This window comes from Orcinus orca, chromosome 15 (genome assembly GCF_937001465.1).
Source record: "Orcinus orca chromosome 15, mOrcOrc1.1, whole genome shotgun sequence".
NCBI classification, from domain to species: domain Eukaryota; kingdom Metazoa; phylum Chordata; class Mammalia; order Artiodactyla; family Delphinidae; genus Orcinus; species Orcinus orca.
The window spans coordinates 89,022,324-89,042,182 of record NC_064573.1 but is presented as its reverse complement, the minus strand read 5'-3'; the positions used below and the strand labels follow the sequence as shown (position 1 = coordinate 89,042,182).

The following is a 19,859-nucleotide window of genomic DNA, read 5'->3' as shown; positions in this document are numbered from 1 at the left end:
GGACTAGTGCCCACCTTATCTGAAACCTATAAAACTTTTTTTTTTAATTAAAGAAGATCTAAGTAAGTTGGAAAACAGTCCATGTTCATGGATTGAAAGGCTTAATGATGTTAAAATAGCAATTCTTCCTGAATTTACCTACAACTTTAGCACAATCTCTATTAAAATCCCAGGTGGCTTCTTGGCAGAAATGAATAAGCTGATCCTAAAATTCATATAAAAATGCAAGGGATCCAGAGTAGCCAAAACAATCTTGAAGAAGCAGAGTGAAGTTAGAGGACTCGCACTTCCAAATTCAGACCTTACTACAAAGCTACAGTAATCAGAACAGTTACCATAGGACCCAACAATTCACTTGCACTTACTGGCATAAGGATAGAAATGTAGATGTATGGAACTGAATTGAGAACAAAGAAAGAAAATATAAATATGTAAACCAGAATAAAATAAATTGATTTTGACAACGATACCAAAATAATTCATTGGGGAAAGAGTAGTCTTCCGACAAATGGTGCTGGGACAACTGTATATCCATATGCAAAAGAATTAACTTGGACCCATACCTCACGCCATATATGAAAATTAATTCAAGATTAAAGACCTAAATGTAAAAGCTAAAACCATAACACGCTTAGAAGTAAACACAGGTGTAAATATTTGTGGACTTAGGTTTGGTGATGGATTCTTATAAATGATAACATAAGTATAAGCAAATAGAGAAAATAAATAAATTGAACTTCACCAAAATTAAAAAAATTTTGTGCTTCAAAGGACACCATCAAGAAAGTAAAAAGACAACCCATAGAATGGGAGAAAATACTTGCAAATCATAAATATGATAAGGGATTGTACCTCAAAAACTCTTACAGCTCAATAATAAAATGATAAATAACCAATTTGAAAAAGGAGCAAAGGATCTGAATAGGAAGTTTTCCACAGAAGATACACAAATGGCCAGTTAGCATATGAAATTCTACTCAACAGCATCCACTAGTAGGGAAATTCAAATCAAAACCACAGTGAGAGACCACTTCACACCCACCAGGATGACTGTAATTGAAAAGAAGATAATAACAAGTGTTGGTGAGGATGTGGAAAAGTCAGATACTTTTTATGTCCAGTGGGAATGAACAGTGGTGCAGCCGCTTTGGAAAACTGTCTGGCAGTCTCTCAAAAGGTTAAACCTAGAGTTATCACAGGACCCAACAATCCACTTCTAGGTGGAACACCCAGAGGACACGAAAACGTGTCCCCACGGAAACTTGTACATAAGTGTTCACGGCAGCATTATCCATAATGGTTAAAATTGGAAAGAGCCCAAATGTCCATCAACTGATAAATAAATAGTATGTGGTATATCCATACAACAGAATGACTCTGCAATGAAAAAAATGAAGGACCTTTTACGTTACAATGTGAGTGAAGCTTGAAAAAATTTTGCTCATTGAAAGAAGGGAGTCCCTGGAGACCACCTGTTGTATGAATCCACTTATATGGAATGTGCAGAGCAGGCAAATCCATAGAGCGGGAAAGCAGATTAATGGTTGCCAGGCACTGGGTGGGGGGAAGATGGGGAGTGAGGGCTACAGAGTCCTGGGACCTCCAGGGGGCCACGGTGGGATGGGGCCCTGCTCCCTCGTTGCCTGCGACCTGGAGGCAACAGAGACCCTTCCCTGGGGTGTTGCCCTGCTCCTGGGCCCACGGATGCTGCTGTCAGCAGAGGCGGTTTCTCCCTGTGCCTTGAAGGGGAGTGGCTGGCCAGTCTGCCCAGCACGGGTTACAGGAGCACACAGTACAGGGCTCTCCACAGGCCAGGGGCTGGTCGCTGTGTGTGGCCCACTAGTGGCCTGACCCCAACAACTGCGCGTTCAACATCTGGCACTGACCCCACGAACAGAGGTCGTGAGGGAGGAGAGGTGTGAGCAGCTCTGAGAGGCTGTCACACGGTTCAGGAAAGAAGAGAAACTGGGGAGAAGTGATAAATGGACTTGGTGGGCCCCAGGCAAGAGGATTTTTAAAAAGGTTCACACCTGGGGCTTCCCTGGTGGTGCAGTGGTTGAGAGTCTGCCTGCCAATTCAGGGGACACGGGTTCCAGCCCTGGTCTGGGAAGATCCCACATGCCGCGGAGCAACTAGGCCTGTGAGCCACAACTACTGACCCTGCGGGTCTGGAGCCTGTGCTCTGCAACAAGAGAGGCCGAGGTAGTGAGAGGCCCGCGCACCGCGATGAAGAGTGGCCCCCGCTCGCCGCAACTAGAGAAAGCCCTCGCACAGAAACGAAGACCCAACACAGCCAAAAATAAATAAATAAATTTATATATTAAAAAAAAAGGTTCACACCTAAAATGTCAGGGCAAAATACTGGCGTTTCAGGGATAGAAAGAAACCCACACGAACAGGGAGATTTCTCCCCTGCAGGTCACCCTCCTCCCCCTGGGCAAAGTCCTGCCCGGCCAGCTGTGGCAGGGGTTCTGTCTTCTGAAAACGTATAATGTTTTCTCCTTATCTTTTCTCAGAAGAAAAGGTATGTTATAAAATCTCGTTTGTCCAAGAATTTAGTGATTTCTTTCACTGTTTGAGAAGAGTGTTATGATCATGCTGAGGACGACAGGACAGCTGCAGGGTGCCCCCAGGAAGGTGGCTTTGCCGTGTGCACCCGCCCCATTAGAACTCTCCCGTTAGCAGCCTCTCAAAGTCAGTGCGAAGCCTGTGTCTGGACCCCAAACGCTCATTGTGAGGTTCAGGTGAGTTGTCTTGAAGCGTCCTGGAAGGAAAATTAAAAGTGGAAAGTCCTAATGCAAACTTCAGGCTGGGAGGAAACAAGCATGGCCCCAACCACAGAGTCAGTGGTGACAGTTAAGGTGTCAGTTAAAATCTACAATCTGCATAAACATATTTAAATAAGTTAAAGAATTTTATCAAAAGCTTTTTTCTGCATCTATTGAGATGATCATATGGTTTTTATTCCTCAGTATGATAATGTGGTGTATCATACTGATTGATTTGCCAATATTGAAAAACCCTTGCATCCCCGGGATAAATCCCACTTGATCATGGTGTATGATCCTTTTAATGTATTATTGGAGTCAGTTTGCTAGTATTTTGTTGAGGATTTTTGCATCTGTGTTCATCAGTGATACTGGCCTGTAATTTGCTTTTTTTGTGATATCTTCATCTGATTTTGGTATCAGGGTGATGGTGGCCTCATAGAATGAGTTTGAAATTTTCCTTCCTCTGCAATTTTTTTTGGAATAGTTTCAGAGGATAGATGCTAACTCTTCTCTAAATGTTTGGTACAATTCACCTGTGAAGCCATCTGGTCCTGGATATTTGTTCCTTGGGAGTTTTTAAATTACTGACTCAGGGAATTCCCTGGTGGTCCAGTGGTTGGGACTCCGTGCTTTCACTGCCATGGGCCCAGGTTCAATCCCTGGTCAGGGAACCAAGATCCGGCAAGCCATGTGGCGTGGCCAAAAACACTGCTTCAATTTCAGTACTGGTAATTGGTCTGTTTATATTTTCCATTTCTTCCTGGTTCAGTCTTGAAAGATTGTACCTTTCTAAGAATTTATCCATTTCTTCCAGGTTGTCCATTTTATTGGTATATAGTTGCTCTTATGATCCTCTGTATTTCTGTGGTGTTGGTTGTAAATTCTCCTTTTTCATCTCTGATTTTATTGATTTGGACCCTCTCCCTTTTATTCTTGATGATTTTGGCTAAAGTTCTATCATATTTTTTTCATTTTGATATGTTTTATTTAACCTAATACATCCAAAGTATTATTGTTTCTTTTTTTATTACATAAAGAATTTAATTCATCTATGTATATACATTTTATATAATATTCTTTTCCAGTATGGTTTATCATAGGATATTGAATATAGTTCCCTGTGCTATACAGTAGGACCTTGTTGTTTATTCATTCTATATATAAAAGCTTACATCTGCTAACCCCAACCTCCCACTCCATCCCTCCCCCACCCCCTCCTCCCCCTTGGCAACCACCAGTCTGTTCTCTATGTCCATGAGTCTGTTTTTTGTTTCACAGATAAGTTCATTTCTGTCATATTTTAGATTCCACAAATAAGTGATATCACCTGGTATGTGTCTTTCTCTTTCTGACTTACTTCACTTAGTATGATAATCTCTATTTGCAAGATTTATCAGTTTTGTTTATCTTTTCAAAGAACCAGCTTTTAGTTTCATTGATCTTTTCTATTTTTTTTAGTCTCTATTTCATTTATTTCTGCTCTGATCTTTATGATTTATTTCCTTCTACTAACTTTGGGTTTTGTTTCTTCTTCTTTCTCTAGTTGCTTTAGACGTAAGGTTAGGTTGTTTATTTGAGATTTTTCTTGTTTCCTGAGGTAAGCTTTTATTGCTGTAAACTTCCCTCTTAGAACTGCTTTTGCTGCATCCCATAGGTTGTGGATCATTGTGTTTTCATTTTCATTTGTCTAGGTATTTTTGATTTCCTCTTTGATTTCTTCAGTGAGCCATTGGTTGTTTAGTAGCATATTGTTTAGCCTGGACACATGTTTGTGTTTTTTGCAATTTTTTATCTTGTAGTTGATTTCTAGCCACATAGCATTGTGGTTGGAAAAGATGCTTGACATGATTTCAATTTTCTTAAATTTACCAAGGCCTGCTTTGTGGCCCAGCATGTGATCTATGCTGGAGAATGTTGCATGTGTTTTTTTTGTTTTTTTTTTTTTTTGCGGTACGCGGGCCTCTCACAACAGACTGTTGTGGCTTCTCCTGTTGCGGAGCACAGGCTCTGGATGCACAGGCTCAGTGGCCATGGCTCACGCACGGGCTTAGTTGCTCCGCAGCATGTGGGATATTCCTGCACTGGGGCACGAACCTGTGTCCCCTGCATCGGCAGGCAGACTCTCAACCACTGCACCACCAGGGAAGCCCTGCATGTGCTCTTGAGATGAACGTGTATTCTGCTGCTTTCAGATGGAAATCTCTATAAATATCATAAAATTCAACATCCATTTATGACAAAAACTCTTCAGAAAGTGGGCACAGAGAGAACATACTTCAACATAATAAAAGCCATATATGACAAGCCCATAGCTAACATCAATGGTGAAAAGTTGAAAGCATTTCCTCTAAGATCAGGAAAAAAAGACAAGGATGCCCACTCTCACCAGTTTTATTCAATGCAGTTTTGGAAGTCCAAGACATAGCAGTAAGAGAAGAAAAAGAAATAAAAGGGTTCCAAACTGGAAAAGAAGAAGTAAAACTGTCACTGCAGATGACATGACACTATACATAGAAAATCCTAAAGATGTTACTAGACAACTACTAGAGCTCATCAATGAATTCAGTAAAGTTGCAGGATAAAAAATACACACAAATCTGTTGCATTTCTATACACGAACAATGAAATATCAGAAAGGGAAATTAAGGAAGCAATCCCAATTTACCATCGCATCAAAGAGAATAAGACACTTCGGAATAAACCTATCTAAGGAGACACAGACCTGCACTCTAAAAACTATAAGATGCTGATGAAAGAAATCAAAGATGACACAAACAGATAGAAAGATATACCATGTTCTTGGATTGGAAGAATCAATATTGTCAAAATGACTATACTACCCAAGGCAATCTATAGATTCAATGCAACCTCTATCAAATTACCAATGGCATTTTTCACAGAACTAGAACAAAAAATTTTAAAGTTTGTATGGAAACACGAAAGACCCCAAATAGCCAAAGCAATCTAGAGAAAGAAGAACAGAGCTGGAGAAATCAGGCTCCCTGACTTCAGACTATACTACAAAGCTACAGTAATCAAAACAGTATGGTACTGGCACAAAAACAGACACATAGATCAACAGAACAGAGAGCCCAGAAACAAACCCACACACTTATGGCCAATTAATCTATGACAAAGGAGGCAAAAATATACAATGGAGAAAAGACATTCTCTTCAATAGTGGTTCTGGGAAAACTGGACAGCTACATGTAAAAGAATGAAATTAGAACATTCTCTAACACCATACACAAAAATAAACTCAAAATGGATTAAAGACTTAGATGTAAGACCGGATATTATAAAACTCCTAGAGGAAGACACAGGCGGGTCACTCTGACATAAATCACAGCAAGATCTTTTTGGATCCATCTCCTAGAGTAATGGAAATAAAAACAAAAATAAACAAACGGGACCTAATTAAACTTAAAAGCTTTTGTACAGCAAAGGAAACCATAAACAAAATGAAAAGACAACCTGCAGAATGGGAGAAAATATTTGCAAATGATGCAGTTGACAAGGGATTAATCTCCAAAATATACAAACATCTCATACAGCTCAATATCAAAACAAATAACCCAATCAAAAAATGGGCAGAAGACATAAATAGACATTTCTCCAAAGAAGACATACAGATGGCCAACAGGCACATGAAAAGATGTTCAACATCACTAATCATTAGAGAAATGCAAATCAAAACTACAGTGGGGAAAAAAAAAACAAAACTGCAGTGGGATATCACCTCACACCAGTCAGAATGGCCATCATCAAAAAGTCTACAAACAATAAATGCTGGAGAGGGTGTGGAGAAAAGAAAACCCTCCTACACTGTTGGTGGGAATGTAAATTGGTACAACCACTATGGAGGACACTATGGAGGTTCCTTAAAAAACTAAAAATAGAGCTACCATATGATCCAGCAATCCCACTCCTGGCCATGTATCCAGAGTAAACCATAATTCGAAAAGATTATGTTCATTGCAGCACTATTTACAATAGCCAAGACATGGAAGCAACCTAAGTGTCCATCAACAGATGAATGGATAAAGAAGATGTGGTACATATGTACAATGGAATATTACTCAGCCATAAAAAAGAATAAACTAATGCATTTGCAGCAACATGGATGGACCTAGAGATTATCATATTAAGTGAAGTAAGTCAGACAGAGAAAGACAAATATCATGTGATATCACTTATATGTGGAATCTAAAAAAATGATACAAATGAACTTATTTACAAAACTGAAATAGACTCACAGACATAGAGAACAAACTTATGGTTACCAAAGGGGAAAGTGGGGGAGGGATAAGTTAGGAGTTTGGGATTAACAGATACACACTACTATATATAAAACAGGTAAACAACAAGGTCCTACTGTATAGTACAGGGAGCTATATTCAATACCTTGTAATAATCTATCATTGAAAATAATCTAAAAAAGAATATATACATATATATAATTTTTTTGGCCACGGGGCACAGCATGTGGGATCTTAGTTCTCTGACCACGATTGAACCCGTGCCCCCTGCAGTGGAAGCGTGGAATCTTAAACACTGGACTGCCAGGGAAGTTCATATATATATAAAATTGAATCACTGCTGTACACCAGAAACAAACACAACATTGTAAATCAACTATACTTCAATTTAAAAAATGGTTAAAAAAAATAAGTTAAAGAAATTAGTTTTAGGAGGACTGATTTTTTTCTTTTTTTACTTAAAAAGGCATTTTACAAGGGAAAAAAGCAAGTTATTCAATTGAATTCTAATTCTTTGGTTAAAAGGAAATGTTACTCTCTGACAAGGATAGAATTTTAAAAACGTATAAATAACAATGTAAAAACAATGAAGTTATAAGTAAAAGTTCAAATAGATTTCCTTTTCTAAATAGCTTTATTGAGATAAAATTCACATGCTATACAATTCACCCATTTAGAGTGTATATTTCATTGCTTTAGTATATTTACAGAGTCGCGCAGACATCACCCCTGTAAGAAACCATATCCTGTCACCAGCTGCCCCTCCTCACCTTCTGCCATCTCCCGGGAGGTCGTGTCCACTCCTGGGGGCTGTGTCCGCTCCTGGGGGTCGTGTCCACTCCTGGGGGCTGTGTCCACTCCTGGGGGGTTCGTGTCCACTCCTGGGGGGTTCGTGTCCGCTCCTGGGGGGTCGTGTCCGCTCCTGGGGGGTTTGTGTCCACTCCTGGGGGGTTCTTGTCAACTCCTGGGGGTTCGTGTCCACTCCTGGGGGGTTCATGTCCGCTCCTGGGGGGTTCGTGTCCGCTCCTGGGGGCTGTGTCCACTCCTGGGGGTCGTGTCTGCTCCTGGGGGGTTCATGTCCGCTCCTGGGGGGTTCATGTCCGCTCCTGGGGGTCGTGTCTGCTCCTGGGTGGTTCGTGTCCACTCCTGGGGGCTGTGTCCACTCCTGGGGGTTCGTGTCCGCTCCTGGGGGGTTCGTGTCCGCTCCTGGGGGGTCGTGTCCGCTCCTGGGGGGGTCGTGTCCGCTCCTGGGGGTTCGTGTCCACTCCTGGGGGGTTCGTGTCCGCTCCTGGGGGGTTCGTGTCCGCTCCTGGGGGTTCCTGTCCGCTCCTGGGGGGTTCGTGTCCGCCCCTGGGGGGTTCGTGTCCGCTCCTGGGGGCTGTGTCTGCTCCTGGGGGTTCCTGTCCACTCCTGCGGGGTTCGTGTCCACTCCTGGGGGTCGTGTCTAGTCCTGGGGGTCGTGTCCACTCCCGGGGGCTGTGTCCGCTCCTGGGGGTCGTGTCCGCTCCTGGGGGGTTTGTGTCCACTCCTGGGGGGTTCGTGTCCACTCCTGGGGGGTTCATGTCCGCCCCTGGGGGGGTTCATGTCCACCCCTGGGGGGTTCGTGTCTAGTCCTGGGGGTCGTGTCCGCTCCTGGGGGGTTCGTGTCCACTCCTGGGGGGTTCGTGTCCGCTCCTGGGGGTCGTGCCCACTCCTGGGGGGTTCGTGTCCGCTCCTGGGGGGGTTCATGTCCACTCCTGGGGGGTTTGTGTCCGCTCCTGGGGTTCATGTCCGCTCCTGGGGGGTCGTGTCCACTCCTGGGGGCTGTGTCCGCTCCTGGGGGTCGTGTCCACTCCCGGGGGTTCGTGTCCGCTCCTGGGGGTCGTGCCCACTCCTGGGTTCAGCCCTGGCTCTGGTCACTCCTCCTCCCACACTGACCTGGGCGTCTCTGGGGTGATGCTGGCTCCTGGGCTGGTCCCCCGGGACTCAGTGCTGTGAGGCAGCCACGTTGGGGAGGCGCCCCTGCCATTCAGCCACCGTGGACAAGCGGGTGGAGAAGTCGCGGCTTCAGGTCACTTCGCCAGCCCGGTGCCATCTGACTGCCCTTTGCCGCATGAGTCCAAGCGAGAACCACCCTGCTGAGTCCAGTCAGCCCACAGGACCCGAGAGGCAGTCACCAATTGCCCTTTGGGCCGCTGAGTTTTGGGGGCCGCTAGGCAGTGGTGGACCCCTGAAACACTGTGTGGAACTGAGCCCTTCACACCCCCGTCCCCAGAGCCCAGAGTGGGCCTGGGTCCCTGGTGCCCTCGCCCCACACACCCAGGCAGCACCCCCTGCAGTGGTCCAGCAGTGCCAGACTCTCGTCCTGTCCTGCGTGGTGCCCAGAACTTTCTGAGACACCCTCTGGTCCTGTGAAGGTTCTTGTGCCAGCTCTCCAGGCCCGACCCTCCCATCCGTCCCCAACTCCCAGGCCCACCCCCTCCTCTGCCTGGACCTCTGTCCTGCATCCCACCACCTGGGGATCCCCACTTGGGGAAACCCGGTCCTCCCTCCCAGCATCCCCACCGCTCCCTTAGAGGCATCTTCCACACGTTATGTAATCTGTCGACAGGTCCATTTCCCACACGAGGCCAAGAACCCCCTCCGAGGCGATCAGGTGGCTGCGGACACTCAGTCTTCTTCCGCAGAGCCTGGCTTGTCGTCAATAATAAATAAGTCAGGAAATGTAACTGAATGAACACTGTGTTCAGACCACCCCCGTGAGAACAAACAGGACTGCGAATCAGGAGCCCCCCAGGCAGGCGGGTGGGGACCCTGAGAGTGCAAGAGGTCGGCTCCAGGGACCCTGAGGGGTGCTCGTGGGGAGGCAGGGCGGCTGACCGGCAGTGGGACGTCCCACGGGATGGGGCAGGGGCTGGTCCTGAGTCGGGGCGGGCAGACCCGGGGGAGCTGCGGTCGCTGGCCTGGGGCCGGCCGTCTGGGCCCACGGCTGCAGAGGCCGCGGCTGGTTCCTGGGGTTCCCACGTGGGCCAGCGTCCTGCCTTCCTGTGTGGCCCGGCCACCGGCCACTGTGTGTCCGGTTTCTCCTGAGGAGGGAGGAGACTTCTCGAGAGGGTAAAGGCGGGAACAGAGGCGGGGCTGGGAGCTGCTCCCGCGATTCTGCGGCAGCTTTGCCCCAGGCTCCCTGGAGCCTGGCTCCTGTGTGAATCTCTGTTTGGGGGCTGGGAGTCTTTTCCGGAAGCCACAGCCTGGCCAGCCTCACTTCTACACAGAGGAGCTGGTGGGACCCAAGATTCAAAGGTAGGGCCGCTGAGGATTTAAGCCGTTATCAGCTCCCAGAGGGCGTTTCTCTGCAGGGAATGTCCACTCTCACACGTTTGCTGGCATGTCTTCTGCGTGTGAGCACTGGGCGGCCTGCATGCGAGCACTCGTCAGGGCTGTACCTGTGGGTCACCTCTCCTCGTGGGCACCAGAGGCTCAGCCGCCTCCCCGCTCGGAGAATAAGTGAGGCCGGGTGGGTATGGGACCCACACGAGGGGTTTATGCTCTAAATATGGTACCTGTGGTTGTATAATCTAATTTATCAGGATGTGTAACGTTTTGGGCAAGATTTGGCATCGGGCTTTTGTCAGATTGAGACGCTGTGGCATCACACCTGACGTTGATGTCGGAAGGCAAAACCGTGGAAAGATGCCTGAGCCGAGAGACTTATAAACGAATGTCCGAGAAACGAGATTCTATGCATAGAGGATATTTCAGAACAAGCAGGGGCTGCGAATGCGTGGTTCTTCAAGCTCAGGACCAGCTATGCCTCCAGGGCCCTGAGTTTAATTCTGGTAAAATGTGTACAATACAGAATTTACCACCTTAACCATTTTTTAGGTGTACAGCTCAGGGGCATTAAGCGCATTTTCACTGTTGTGCAACCTTCACCACCCTCATCTCCAGGACTCTTTCATCTTCCCAAACGGAAACTCTGTCCCCATAAAATAACACCCCCCACCCCCAGACCCTGGAAGCCAGCCTCCTGCTTCCCGTCTCTGTGGATTTCACTCCTCCAGGAAGGATCACATAGTGGGAAGCAACCACACAGAATCTGTCCTTTGGCGCCTGGCTTATCTCACTGAGCATCACGTTCTCCAGGTTCTTCTGTGTTGTAGCAGGTGCCGGAGTGTCCTTCCTTTTTAAGGACAATAATGTTCTATTATGTGGACAATAATGTTCTATTATGTGGACAAACGTATTATGTGTCCATCCATCGATGGACCCTCGGGCTGCTCCCCCCTCGGCTGTTGTGAGTGATGGGCTGTGAGCACAGGTGGGCTGTGACCTTCCATGAACTGGACTTTCTCCAAGGGGTACAGCGTTCCCGCGCCGTGTGGGCTGTCTGATTGATCAGGCACATCGTACCCAATTGCGTAAACTGGGTCTGCGAACTTTTCAAGGGCCTAAGAAAAGGTTTGAGACCAGAAAATATTTTTTTCCTGGTTTAAAGTACAAAAAGAACACTGCAGGTTTGAAAGTTAAAGGTGTTCAAGTTGTGATTGAAATTTAGCTCTTACGTAGTTGTGACATAATGATTATATTTGATAGGTTTGATATGATGTGGGAACAGGGTTTACAAAGTTCCTACAATGGCTGTGGGGTTGCCATTTATCTTGGAAACTGCTTGTACGACTCAACTGTCTGGTGTCATTTTCCTTGAGTCGTGTGATTTGAGGCATCCGAGACCTCTGACCTGCTATGAAGGAAAACAAGTGAGTTCCCGCGCCGTCCCTGGAGCCTGTGTCCGGTGGCCCTCACAGGTCAGCAGCAAGGCAGAGCGCCGTGGTCAGCACAAGGGCGCTTGTCCAGAGCTTGCCCAGCATGGGGGCTGGTCCACCACGCAGGGGAGGAGACGGCCAAAGAGACAGGCTTCAGAGGGAACCAGCCTTGCCCACACCTGGCCTGCCAGGCTCCAGGACACAAGGCCGTCCTCGTCTGTGGGGTTGTTATGCAGCCTGGCAGACTGATACAGGCATCCCGTGTGATGGGTCAGGGGGCACATTTGGCTTCTCAGGCTGGTCCTGAGTTGGAGGAGGGGCAAAGCCAGGGAAGCTGGGGTCACTGACCTGGGGCTCGCATCTGGGGTCACTGAGAGTTTTGGCCAGCTCCCCAGGGTGGCTGCTCCAGGCTGTGGGTCTGTCTGTAGGTTCAGTCTCCCAGGACCAGAGAGTGTGTCTTGGGTTCCACCGTGGAAACACTTGTCCCAAGGGCCGATTCTGAGTGGAGGGACAGGATCCTGGGCGGGGCCGGGGCCTGGGAAGTGCGGGCGGCAGCGCCTGGTGAGGCCCCAGGACTCAGAACGGCCCACTCACATCTGCCGACCTGCGATGGGGTTGCAGGGAGACCTGCAGACACACTTGGACCTCTGCCAGCACGTAGGACGCACGTGTGGGAAAGGTGCGTCCCAGCTTTGCAGGTGCTTTTTTTTTGAGGGGAAAAGTTTAAAACACTGTTGTCGAACACACGTTGAAATAGACTTTGAGGTGCTTTTTCAAAGGTAAAATTTAAAAGAGAAATGGTATTGTTGTCACTAAGACCTGCATCCTCTGCTCTCTTTTCTCTGCAGCTTCATCCCTTTTCGGCATCCGCAGATCCAAATAGGGCTCTGAGTTCATGCTATTGTGTCTCTTTTGAAAGAGCAAAACTTCAGAATGAAATGCTTTAGCACTGCTTTTGTGGTTCCTGAGCTATGGCTTACTGTAGATAAATTTAACTCTAAAATTACAGAAAACCAAAACTCAGAGAAGTGATGTGTCCTGCGACTTGCCATTTTCATTAACAAAAGTGTAAACGAAGCCACTCTGAGATGTTCTGTGTTGCTCAATTCTGTCCTGACTGAAGGCACAGGGTAATTTCTGGATATTTGCATGGGGCCAAAAGAGTCTGTGCTGACAGACAGGAATGGTTCTGGAGCAAATACCAGCCTGGTTGTTTGGATAGGGTGCTCTGCGTGAGGTGCAGTGCGCAGGAGACAAACAGACCCCTGCCCGCCCACCCCCAGGTGCCCAACACCGCTGCCCCACCAGGCCCCTGCCCGCCCACCCCCAGGTGCCCAACACCGCTGCCCCACCAGGCCCCTGCCCACGACGACTTTCCTGGTCTGAGGATCTGCCCCAATCGGGCGGGCTCGGGGGGGCACCAGGCCACCCCCCCCATCTGTGCTCCCCCCGGCTCTGCTCTCCGGAAGGCTCTGAAGGGCTGGGCCTGCTCCAGAACAGGTGCAGGAGTTTAAAACGCAGATTTCCGCGGTGCTTCGCCAGGCAGATGACCCCGTGCTTCACGGAATCATCTGAAAACCGACGGTTCAAAGGGGGCCCACCCCTCATTTCACAGGGAGGGGAACTAGGGCCCAGAAAGGCCCGGCGGTCTCCCCAGATGCCCCGCAACAAATAAAGTGACCTGGGACAGTCTGAGGGTGAGGGCCGCGGGCCCTGAGGACACTCGTCCTGTCACATAGCAGGGTCCGGAGCTGGAGACCAGAGGGGACCGCTGCCAAGATGGGCCCAAAAGAGAAGCGAGGAGAGATTCTGGGCGCGCTAACCTCAGAGACGCTCTTGTCTAAACCAATAAAGGGCTCGATCGCTCCCCAGAGAAAGGCTGTTGAAAATACATTTTCCACTCAGTGATAAAGAGAAATTTGCTACCAAGCCCTAAAGTGACACAGAGGACCCTCAGGTGCATATTAGGAAGTGGGAAAAGCCACCTGAAAGGTGACACACTGCACAGCTGCAACCCTGGGACGGTCTGGAAAAGGCACAGCCATGGGGATGTGAAGGGATCGGGGTCGGGGTGGGCGGTGCCAGGGCTGGGGTATGAACAGGCAGAGCACAGAGGAGTTTCTGGGCAGTGAAACGACCCCATATGATTCTCAAGCGTAGGTACACTTCATACGTGTGTCCAAGCCCATCGCATGTACAACACCAAGACCGAACCCTCATGCAACGGTGGGCTTTGGTTTATAATAATTATCAAAATCGCTAGATGGATTGCAGCAAATGTATGACACCGGCTAAGATACTGATAATGGAAACGGAGGCGGGGCAGGGGCATGTACGGGAACTCTCTCCACTTCCTGCCCAATCTTGTAAACAAAACCCCTCTAAGAAAACAATGACTATTCATGTTTAAAAATCCATCTGGATGGAGAAAGCCTGGGAAGGGGAGGGGCAGGAGCCCTGCGGGCGGGGCCTCTCGGGGGCCAACAGGCCACGCGCCACGGCCAGCGCTGGGCGTCTGCTGCTGCTCTGGTTGCGGCCCGCGACCCTGGTGACAACGCGGGGGACGCACCTGCCACGGTCCCACAAGGTGAGCTACACGTCCCTGCCCCCTGTCGCTGCACAGTGCAGGGCTGCCCGCACCCAGGCCCGCGGGGCCCCTGGCTCCCAGCCCGCTTTCCTGCCCCGGCTCTGTGCTCCCTCTTCTGTCCCCCCTCCCACGCCCAGCCTGTGAGCGCGCCCGCCTCCCAAGGCTCTCAGGCCCCCGGGACAGCTGACTCCTGACTCACACCCAGGCCCGGCGCCAAGTACCCAGTCCAGTGGCCCCTGCGACCTGGGACAGAAGCTGCTCCAGGGACCCGGCGCGGCGTGGAATGGCAGGAGGCGGGCCCAGGGGAGCGGGGGGGGGAGGGGGCAGCGGGTTGCTGGGCGACAGTGATCAGCTCGTGTGCATCGTGGTGTGCCAGCGGAGACAACGCGACCTGGCTGTCCTGGGGGCTGTGTGTCACCGCCCTGATCCCCTCGTCCTGCCTCGTCCGCGGTGGCCCCTGCACAGGAGCAGCAGGGAGGACTCCGTGCCGCACGGCCCCCTCCCCGGGGCCCTCCTGTCTGCTTGGTCTCTGGGCGGCTCCTCCTCTGTCCTCGGGTCTCACCCGCTGGGCCGCCCCGACCCTGAGCCCAGACGCCTTTATTCTCAGCCCTTGAGAGCTGAAGTGACTTACCCAGAACAGGAAACGCGGAACAGCGGCTCTTTGGGACCCTCAGCAGTTTTGAGCTTGTGAAGGAGATTTCTGAGAGCCGAGTGGAGGGCCCCTCACAGGTGGTGGGCGGGCGGCAGGCCTGGGCTTCAGTCCAACTCCTTGTTGGCTCTGTGATCCCGGGCAGGTCACCTACCCTCTCTGAGCCGCAGCGTCTCACCTGTAAAACGTGAGAGCGTGGGGAGGGGCTGGAAGCTTCATTCGTGGCACCCCTCCCTGCCCGCTGCTCGGCCGCACAGCCGCCTCTTCTGTCCTCTGTGCCTCAGTTTACCCTCTGCCTCCCTCCCCCGGCTCTCCGTCTTCTGGACCCCCGTGGTCTGCGGATGTTCCAGCACAGTGTCAGGCGAGCGAGCCAAGTTTGCAGGGTGGGGGAGCACACGGGGCTGTGGCGGGCACAGGGGGGGGAGCCATTGGGGAGGCCCGCGAGGAGTACTCAGAGTGCCAGAGCGGCGGCTGCGTCACCAACAGCCTGAGTCCCCAGAAGTTCTGCAGCCCCCAGGCCGTCTTCCAGCAGTGCCTGTCCTGGCAGAAGGTGTGCCCTGCCCGGGCCGGCGAGGGGCGAGAGGCCAGGGAGGGCGGACCCTGGGAAGGAGGGCTGGGGGCCTGGCAGAAGGGACCAGGTCTCCTTTTCCCGTAGCCGAACGGGCACACCTGCCTGGACCACACGGAGTGCTGGAGCGGCTGCTGCGTCACCAGCAGCTACGGGCTGCAGACGTACTGCATGGCCAAGACCATCTTCCTGCAGTGCGTGCCGTGGTGCAAGGTGAGGCCAAGGGCCGCGGGGCCGGAGGGGGGCGCCTGCTGGCTCTGACCGCTGCCCCCAGCCCAACGGGGACTACTGCACGGACCACAGCCCCCAGCCCAACGGGGACTATTGCACGGACCACGGCGAGTGCCGCAGCAAGTGCTGCGTCCAGCCGAACGAGGTCGACCCCCACCGCTGCGTCCCCCGGAGCGGCGTCCTGGTCCAGTGCCTGCCCTGGGTGAGTCCTGGAACCGGGTCCAGCCCGCCTGTGGGGCTAACTCCAGCGACTGGCCTGAGGGCGGGCGGGCGGGCGGGCGGGCGGGCAGTGACCTGGAAGTGGTGTGTCCCCTCCCAGGAGAGGCCGCCAACTGCCTCTGCAGATCGGCCTCTGTTCCCGTTTCCTGAAGCAGAGCCCGGATGAGGCGTCAGAAAAGGGCACGGGTCACGGGGGGTGGGTTCTCAGGTCCACCAGGGTCGCAGCAGGACACGGCGCTGGATGCCCGGGGAAGGGCCAGCACAGCGGCGGGGGGCGGACCCACGGGACGGGGCAGCACCGGGACTCACTCCTGTGGGGCTGGACGAAGGGAAGGACTGTCTCGGGGGCCTCCCCCCCATCACCTTCCCCAGAAGAAGGAGCTCAGTGAGGCGGCCCCCCAGGACGCAGGACCTGAAGACACCACGGAGGACGGGGTAGGGGGGCCGCAGAGGGAGGTGGGGCACGGTGACCGGAGGGGCACGGCGAGCGACTGGGAGACAACACTCTGGTGCCCGAGCTCAGACTCTGGGACCCGTGACTGCAGTCTGACGGAAAAGGTGTGTCGGGGCCCCGAGGGTGAGAGCCAGAGCTTCCTGAGCACGCCCACCTGGCCCGTCAGCACCCAGAGCGGCGGTGGGTGCAGAGGTGCCACGACAGTGAGTCCACGGGTGTCCCGAGGGTGTCGGAGACAACCAGGCCGCTCCGCCGGCAGCCTCGCCCAGAGGCGCGGACTGTCGGTCCCGAGGACAGTGTGGCCCTTACAATCCAGCTGCCCGAAGGCTGCGTCTCCCCGTGCGTTTCCTAATTTTGCTGTGTCTTCTAGTGACTTGGACCCGTTCTGTGCCCTGGAGACCTGCCTGGACCCCGAGCCCCGCACGTGTTCAGGCTGCTCTTCCCGGGATGGTGAAAACCTGCAGGTATCAGACGTCTAGCTGTGAACTCCTGAGACCGCCCGCATCCAGGTGGCCCCTACTGGAACCTCGAGGTGATAACTTAGCATCAGCAAACCTCCCGACTGAGTGAGTGTTTCTGTGGACGTGGAGACACCGGGTCTCAGCTCAGCACCGTCCTAAGGAGCCCCCTTCACCAGAGACCGAGTCTCCCCAGAGGAAAGGGCAGGTGCAGACACGTCCCTCCCCCGCAGGCGCACACAGATGACTGGTCACTGCAGGTAAAAGTCATCAGTTGGCCGTTCCAACTGGAAAGGCTCCCCTGACCTTGCGGATGGCACAGTGAGGACATTGGAGCCCGCTAAAGACCCCTGGGGGGGGGGCTCCCACTGGTCCCACCTTCCCCTGGAGCAGAAGTGCTGGCTGATCTAGAAACTGTTCCCTCTGGTGGCTTCTCGGGGCAAACACCAGAGCCGCTCCTCTGCACCCAGAGTGCCAGAAATGTCACTGTCACCTTCCTCTGTGCCCAGCACCCACCCCGCAGACACCAGGCTGCTTTTCTGGGCTCTGCTAAAACAATTCTCCACCCTGTGCCTCCCCGCTTCTGCCTGCTCCTCCTGGGCTGGAGATGACTATGACAGTACTTGCAGAGTAAGTCATGAGAAGCCGTCGCTCCCACCCTAATAGTGAGAACAAGCCAGGTAAGCCACAAAGTATAGTTGTTTTTTTAAAAAAAGAATAGATTTAAATGTAAAACATAAAACTGTAAAGCATTTAGAAGAAAAAGAGGAGAATAGTTTCATGATCTTGGATTAGACAGATGTCTTAGTCATGACCAAACACCACACATAACAGAAAAATTAGATAAATTGGATTTCATAAAAATTAAAAACTTTTGTTCTGTGATAGACACAGTTAAGAGAATGAAAAGACAAGCCACAGACGAGAAGAAATGACACATCTGACAAAGGACCTGGATGCAGACTATACAAAAAACTCTCAAAAGTTAAGTGAAAAAAACTCAATTAAGGGACATTCCTGGTGGCGCAGTGGCTAAGAATCCGCCTGCCAATTCAGGGGACACAGGTTCAAGCCCTGGTCCGGGAAGATCCCACATGCCACGGAGCAACTAGGCCCGTGAGCCACAACTACTGAGCCTGCGCTCTAGAGCCCATGTGCCACAACTACTGAGCCTGTGTGCCTAGAGCCTGTGCTCCGCAACAAGAGAAGCCCCTGCTCGCTGCAACTAGAAAAAGCCTGCAGGCAGCAATGAAGACCCAACGCAGCCAAAAATAAATAAATAAATAAATTTAAAAAAAAACAACCCAATTAAAAACAAGACAAAAAATTTGAACGGACATTTCACCAAGACAATATACAGACAGCTCAGACGCACGAGAAAGCTGGTCCACCATCGTTAGCCCCGAGGGAAACGCAGAGCAGGCTGAAGTCCAGCCTGTGATTAGACGGACCAAGGGCCGCCAGGCTGCAGAGCCTGGGGCACCCGCGGCGGACGGGATGCCGGCGGCCGCACGAGCAGTGGGGGGCGGCCGCGCACACACTCACCGGGTACGCTGAACACCTGTGTCGCACCCTGACCTGCTCAAGCTCTTCATTCTCGCTCCTGATGCTGCTGCGTGAGTGGACAAACGTGGTGCATCCCCGGATGGGAGGTCCCGCCGCCCGAGGAGGAGCGGCCTCAGAGGCCACGCCCGCGAGGCCCCATCCACGCGATTCTCCAGAAGAGGCCCAACTGGGCCCAGGCGGCTGCGGGCTGGGGGTGGCACGACTGGCCACAGCAGGGCTTCCGGGGGCCACGAGAGGCCAGGCCCCGGTTGTGAGGGGTGCGTCAGTCTGTGGCTTTCCTCACGGCTCGCCCGACTGGGGGAGACTTTACTGTCGCTCGTGAGCCCCACGTGAAACGAATCTGGTGGAGCCCTGGGGACGCTGGTGTGTTTGAGCTTGTGCAGCAGGGAAGCAGGACGGACGTGAGGAAACAGGCAGCCGCCACGAGCTGAGGCCCCCCCGCGGCTGGCCGCTTGGCATGCAGGGCTCTCGGGGAGATGGGCAAGGAGAGGACGCTTGGACCAGCCCTGGGGTCGGGGCCGCCCGTGGGTCGTGGGTCGAGGTTCACTGCAGGGCGCCCCCCTCCCCCCAGGGTCCTCTGGGCGGGCGAGTCTGCAGGAGGCCGGGCAGGCCTCGGGGCTCCGTCCAGCGTCCGCCACGCCGCCCTCTCCCCCGCAGGCCACCACTCGTCCACCTTCTGTCTCTGCGGCTTTGCCTGCTCTGGACGCTCCGTGGAGATGGACTCACACGATCCGGGGCCGCTGTGGCTTCCTTCACGGATCACGATGCTCTCAAGGCTCATCCACGCTGTCAAGTGAGGCAGAACTTTGCTCCTTTTTGTGGCTGAGTAACATTCCACCGCGTGGCTGCAACTACATGCTGTCTACCAGCATCCGTGGAGGGACACTCGGGTTCTTTCCATTTCTGACTCTTCTGAGTAGAGTTGCTGTGCACATTCCTATACACGTCCTCTGTGGACACAGGTTTTTAATTTTCTGGGCCTGTACCAGGAGTGGGACTCTGGCTCATACAGTTACTCCACGTCTCACCTTTTAGGAAATGCCAGATTGCTCTCCACAGCACCCGCGCCCTGTCACACTCCCACGGGCGCTTTGCCCACCCCCTGCACGACGCTGCTTATGCTCTGTCCTCTTGGTCCTGGCTATCCCAGTGGGCGGGAAGTGGATCCCAGAGTGACTGTAGCTCGTTCTTTAAAAACAACAAAACAGGACTTCCCTGGTGGCGCAGTGGTTAAGAATCCACCTGCAGGGGACACGGGTTCAAGCCCTGGTCCGGGAAGATCCCAGATGCCGCAGAGCAACTAAGCCCGTGCGCCACAACTACTGAGCCTGCATTCTAGAGCCCACGAGCCACAA

The 19,859-nt window shown here is 52.0% G+C and overlaps 2 protein-coding genes across 2 annotated transcripts in view; one reads left to right on the top strand and one right to left on the bottom strand.

The window, feature by feature from the left end:
- The window catches only part of P2RX2 (purinergic receptor P2X 2), a 24,874-nt gene extending 9,748 nt beyond the window's left edge, over positions 1-15,126 (bottom strand). Inside the window, exon 1 of the mRNA XM_049698556.1 lies at positions 14,991-15,126. The gene's annotated coding sequence lies outside the window, so the exon portion shown is untranslated. The remainder of the gene's footprint in view (positions 1-14,990) is intronic.
- LRCOL1 (leucine rich colipase like 1) lies at positions 13,965-19,859 on the top strand. Its single transcript, XM_049697698.1, has 6 exons — positions 13,965-13,998; positions 15,359-15,558; positions 15,664-15,745; positions 15,795-16,009; positions 16,399-17,618; positions 17,827-19,859. Exons 1-5 carry the CDS (start codon positions 13,965-13,967, stop codon positions 16,957-16,959), a joined length of 1,092 nt encoding a protein of 363 aa, XP_049553655.1. The 3' UTR covers positions 16,960-17,618; positions 17,827-19,859.

Coding starts and splice junctions, on each gene's coding strand:
- LRCOL1 (XM_049697698.1), top strand. CDS start 13,965: ATGTACAACACCAAGACCGAACCCTCATGCAACG. Junction 15,559..15,663: donor AGTGCCTGTCCTGGCAGAAG/GTGTGCCCTGCC, acceptor CTTTTCCCGTAG/CCGAACGGGCACACCTGCCT. Junction 16,010..16,398: donor TGGTCCAGTGCCTGCCCTGG/GTGAGTCCTGGA, acceptor CACCTTCCCCAG/AAGAAGGAGCTCAGTGAGGC.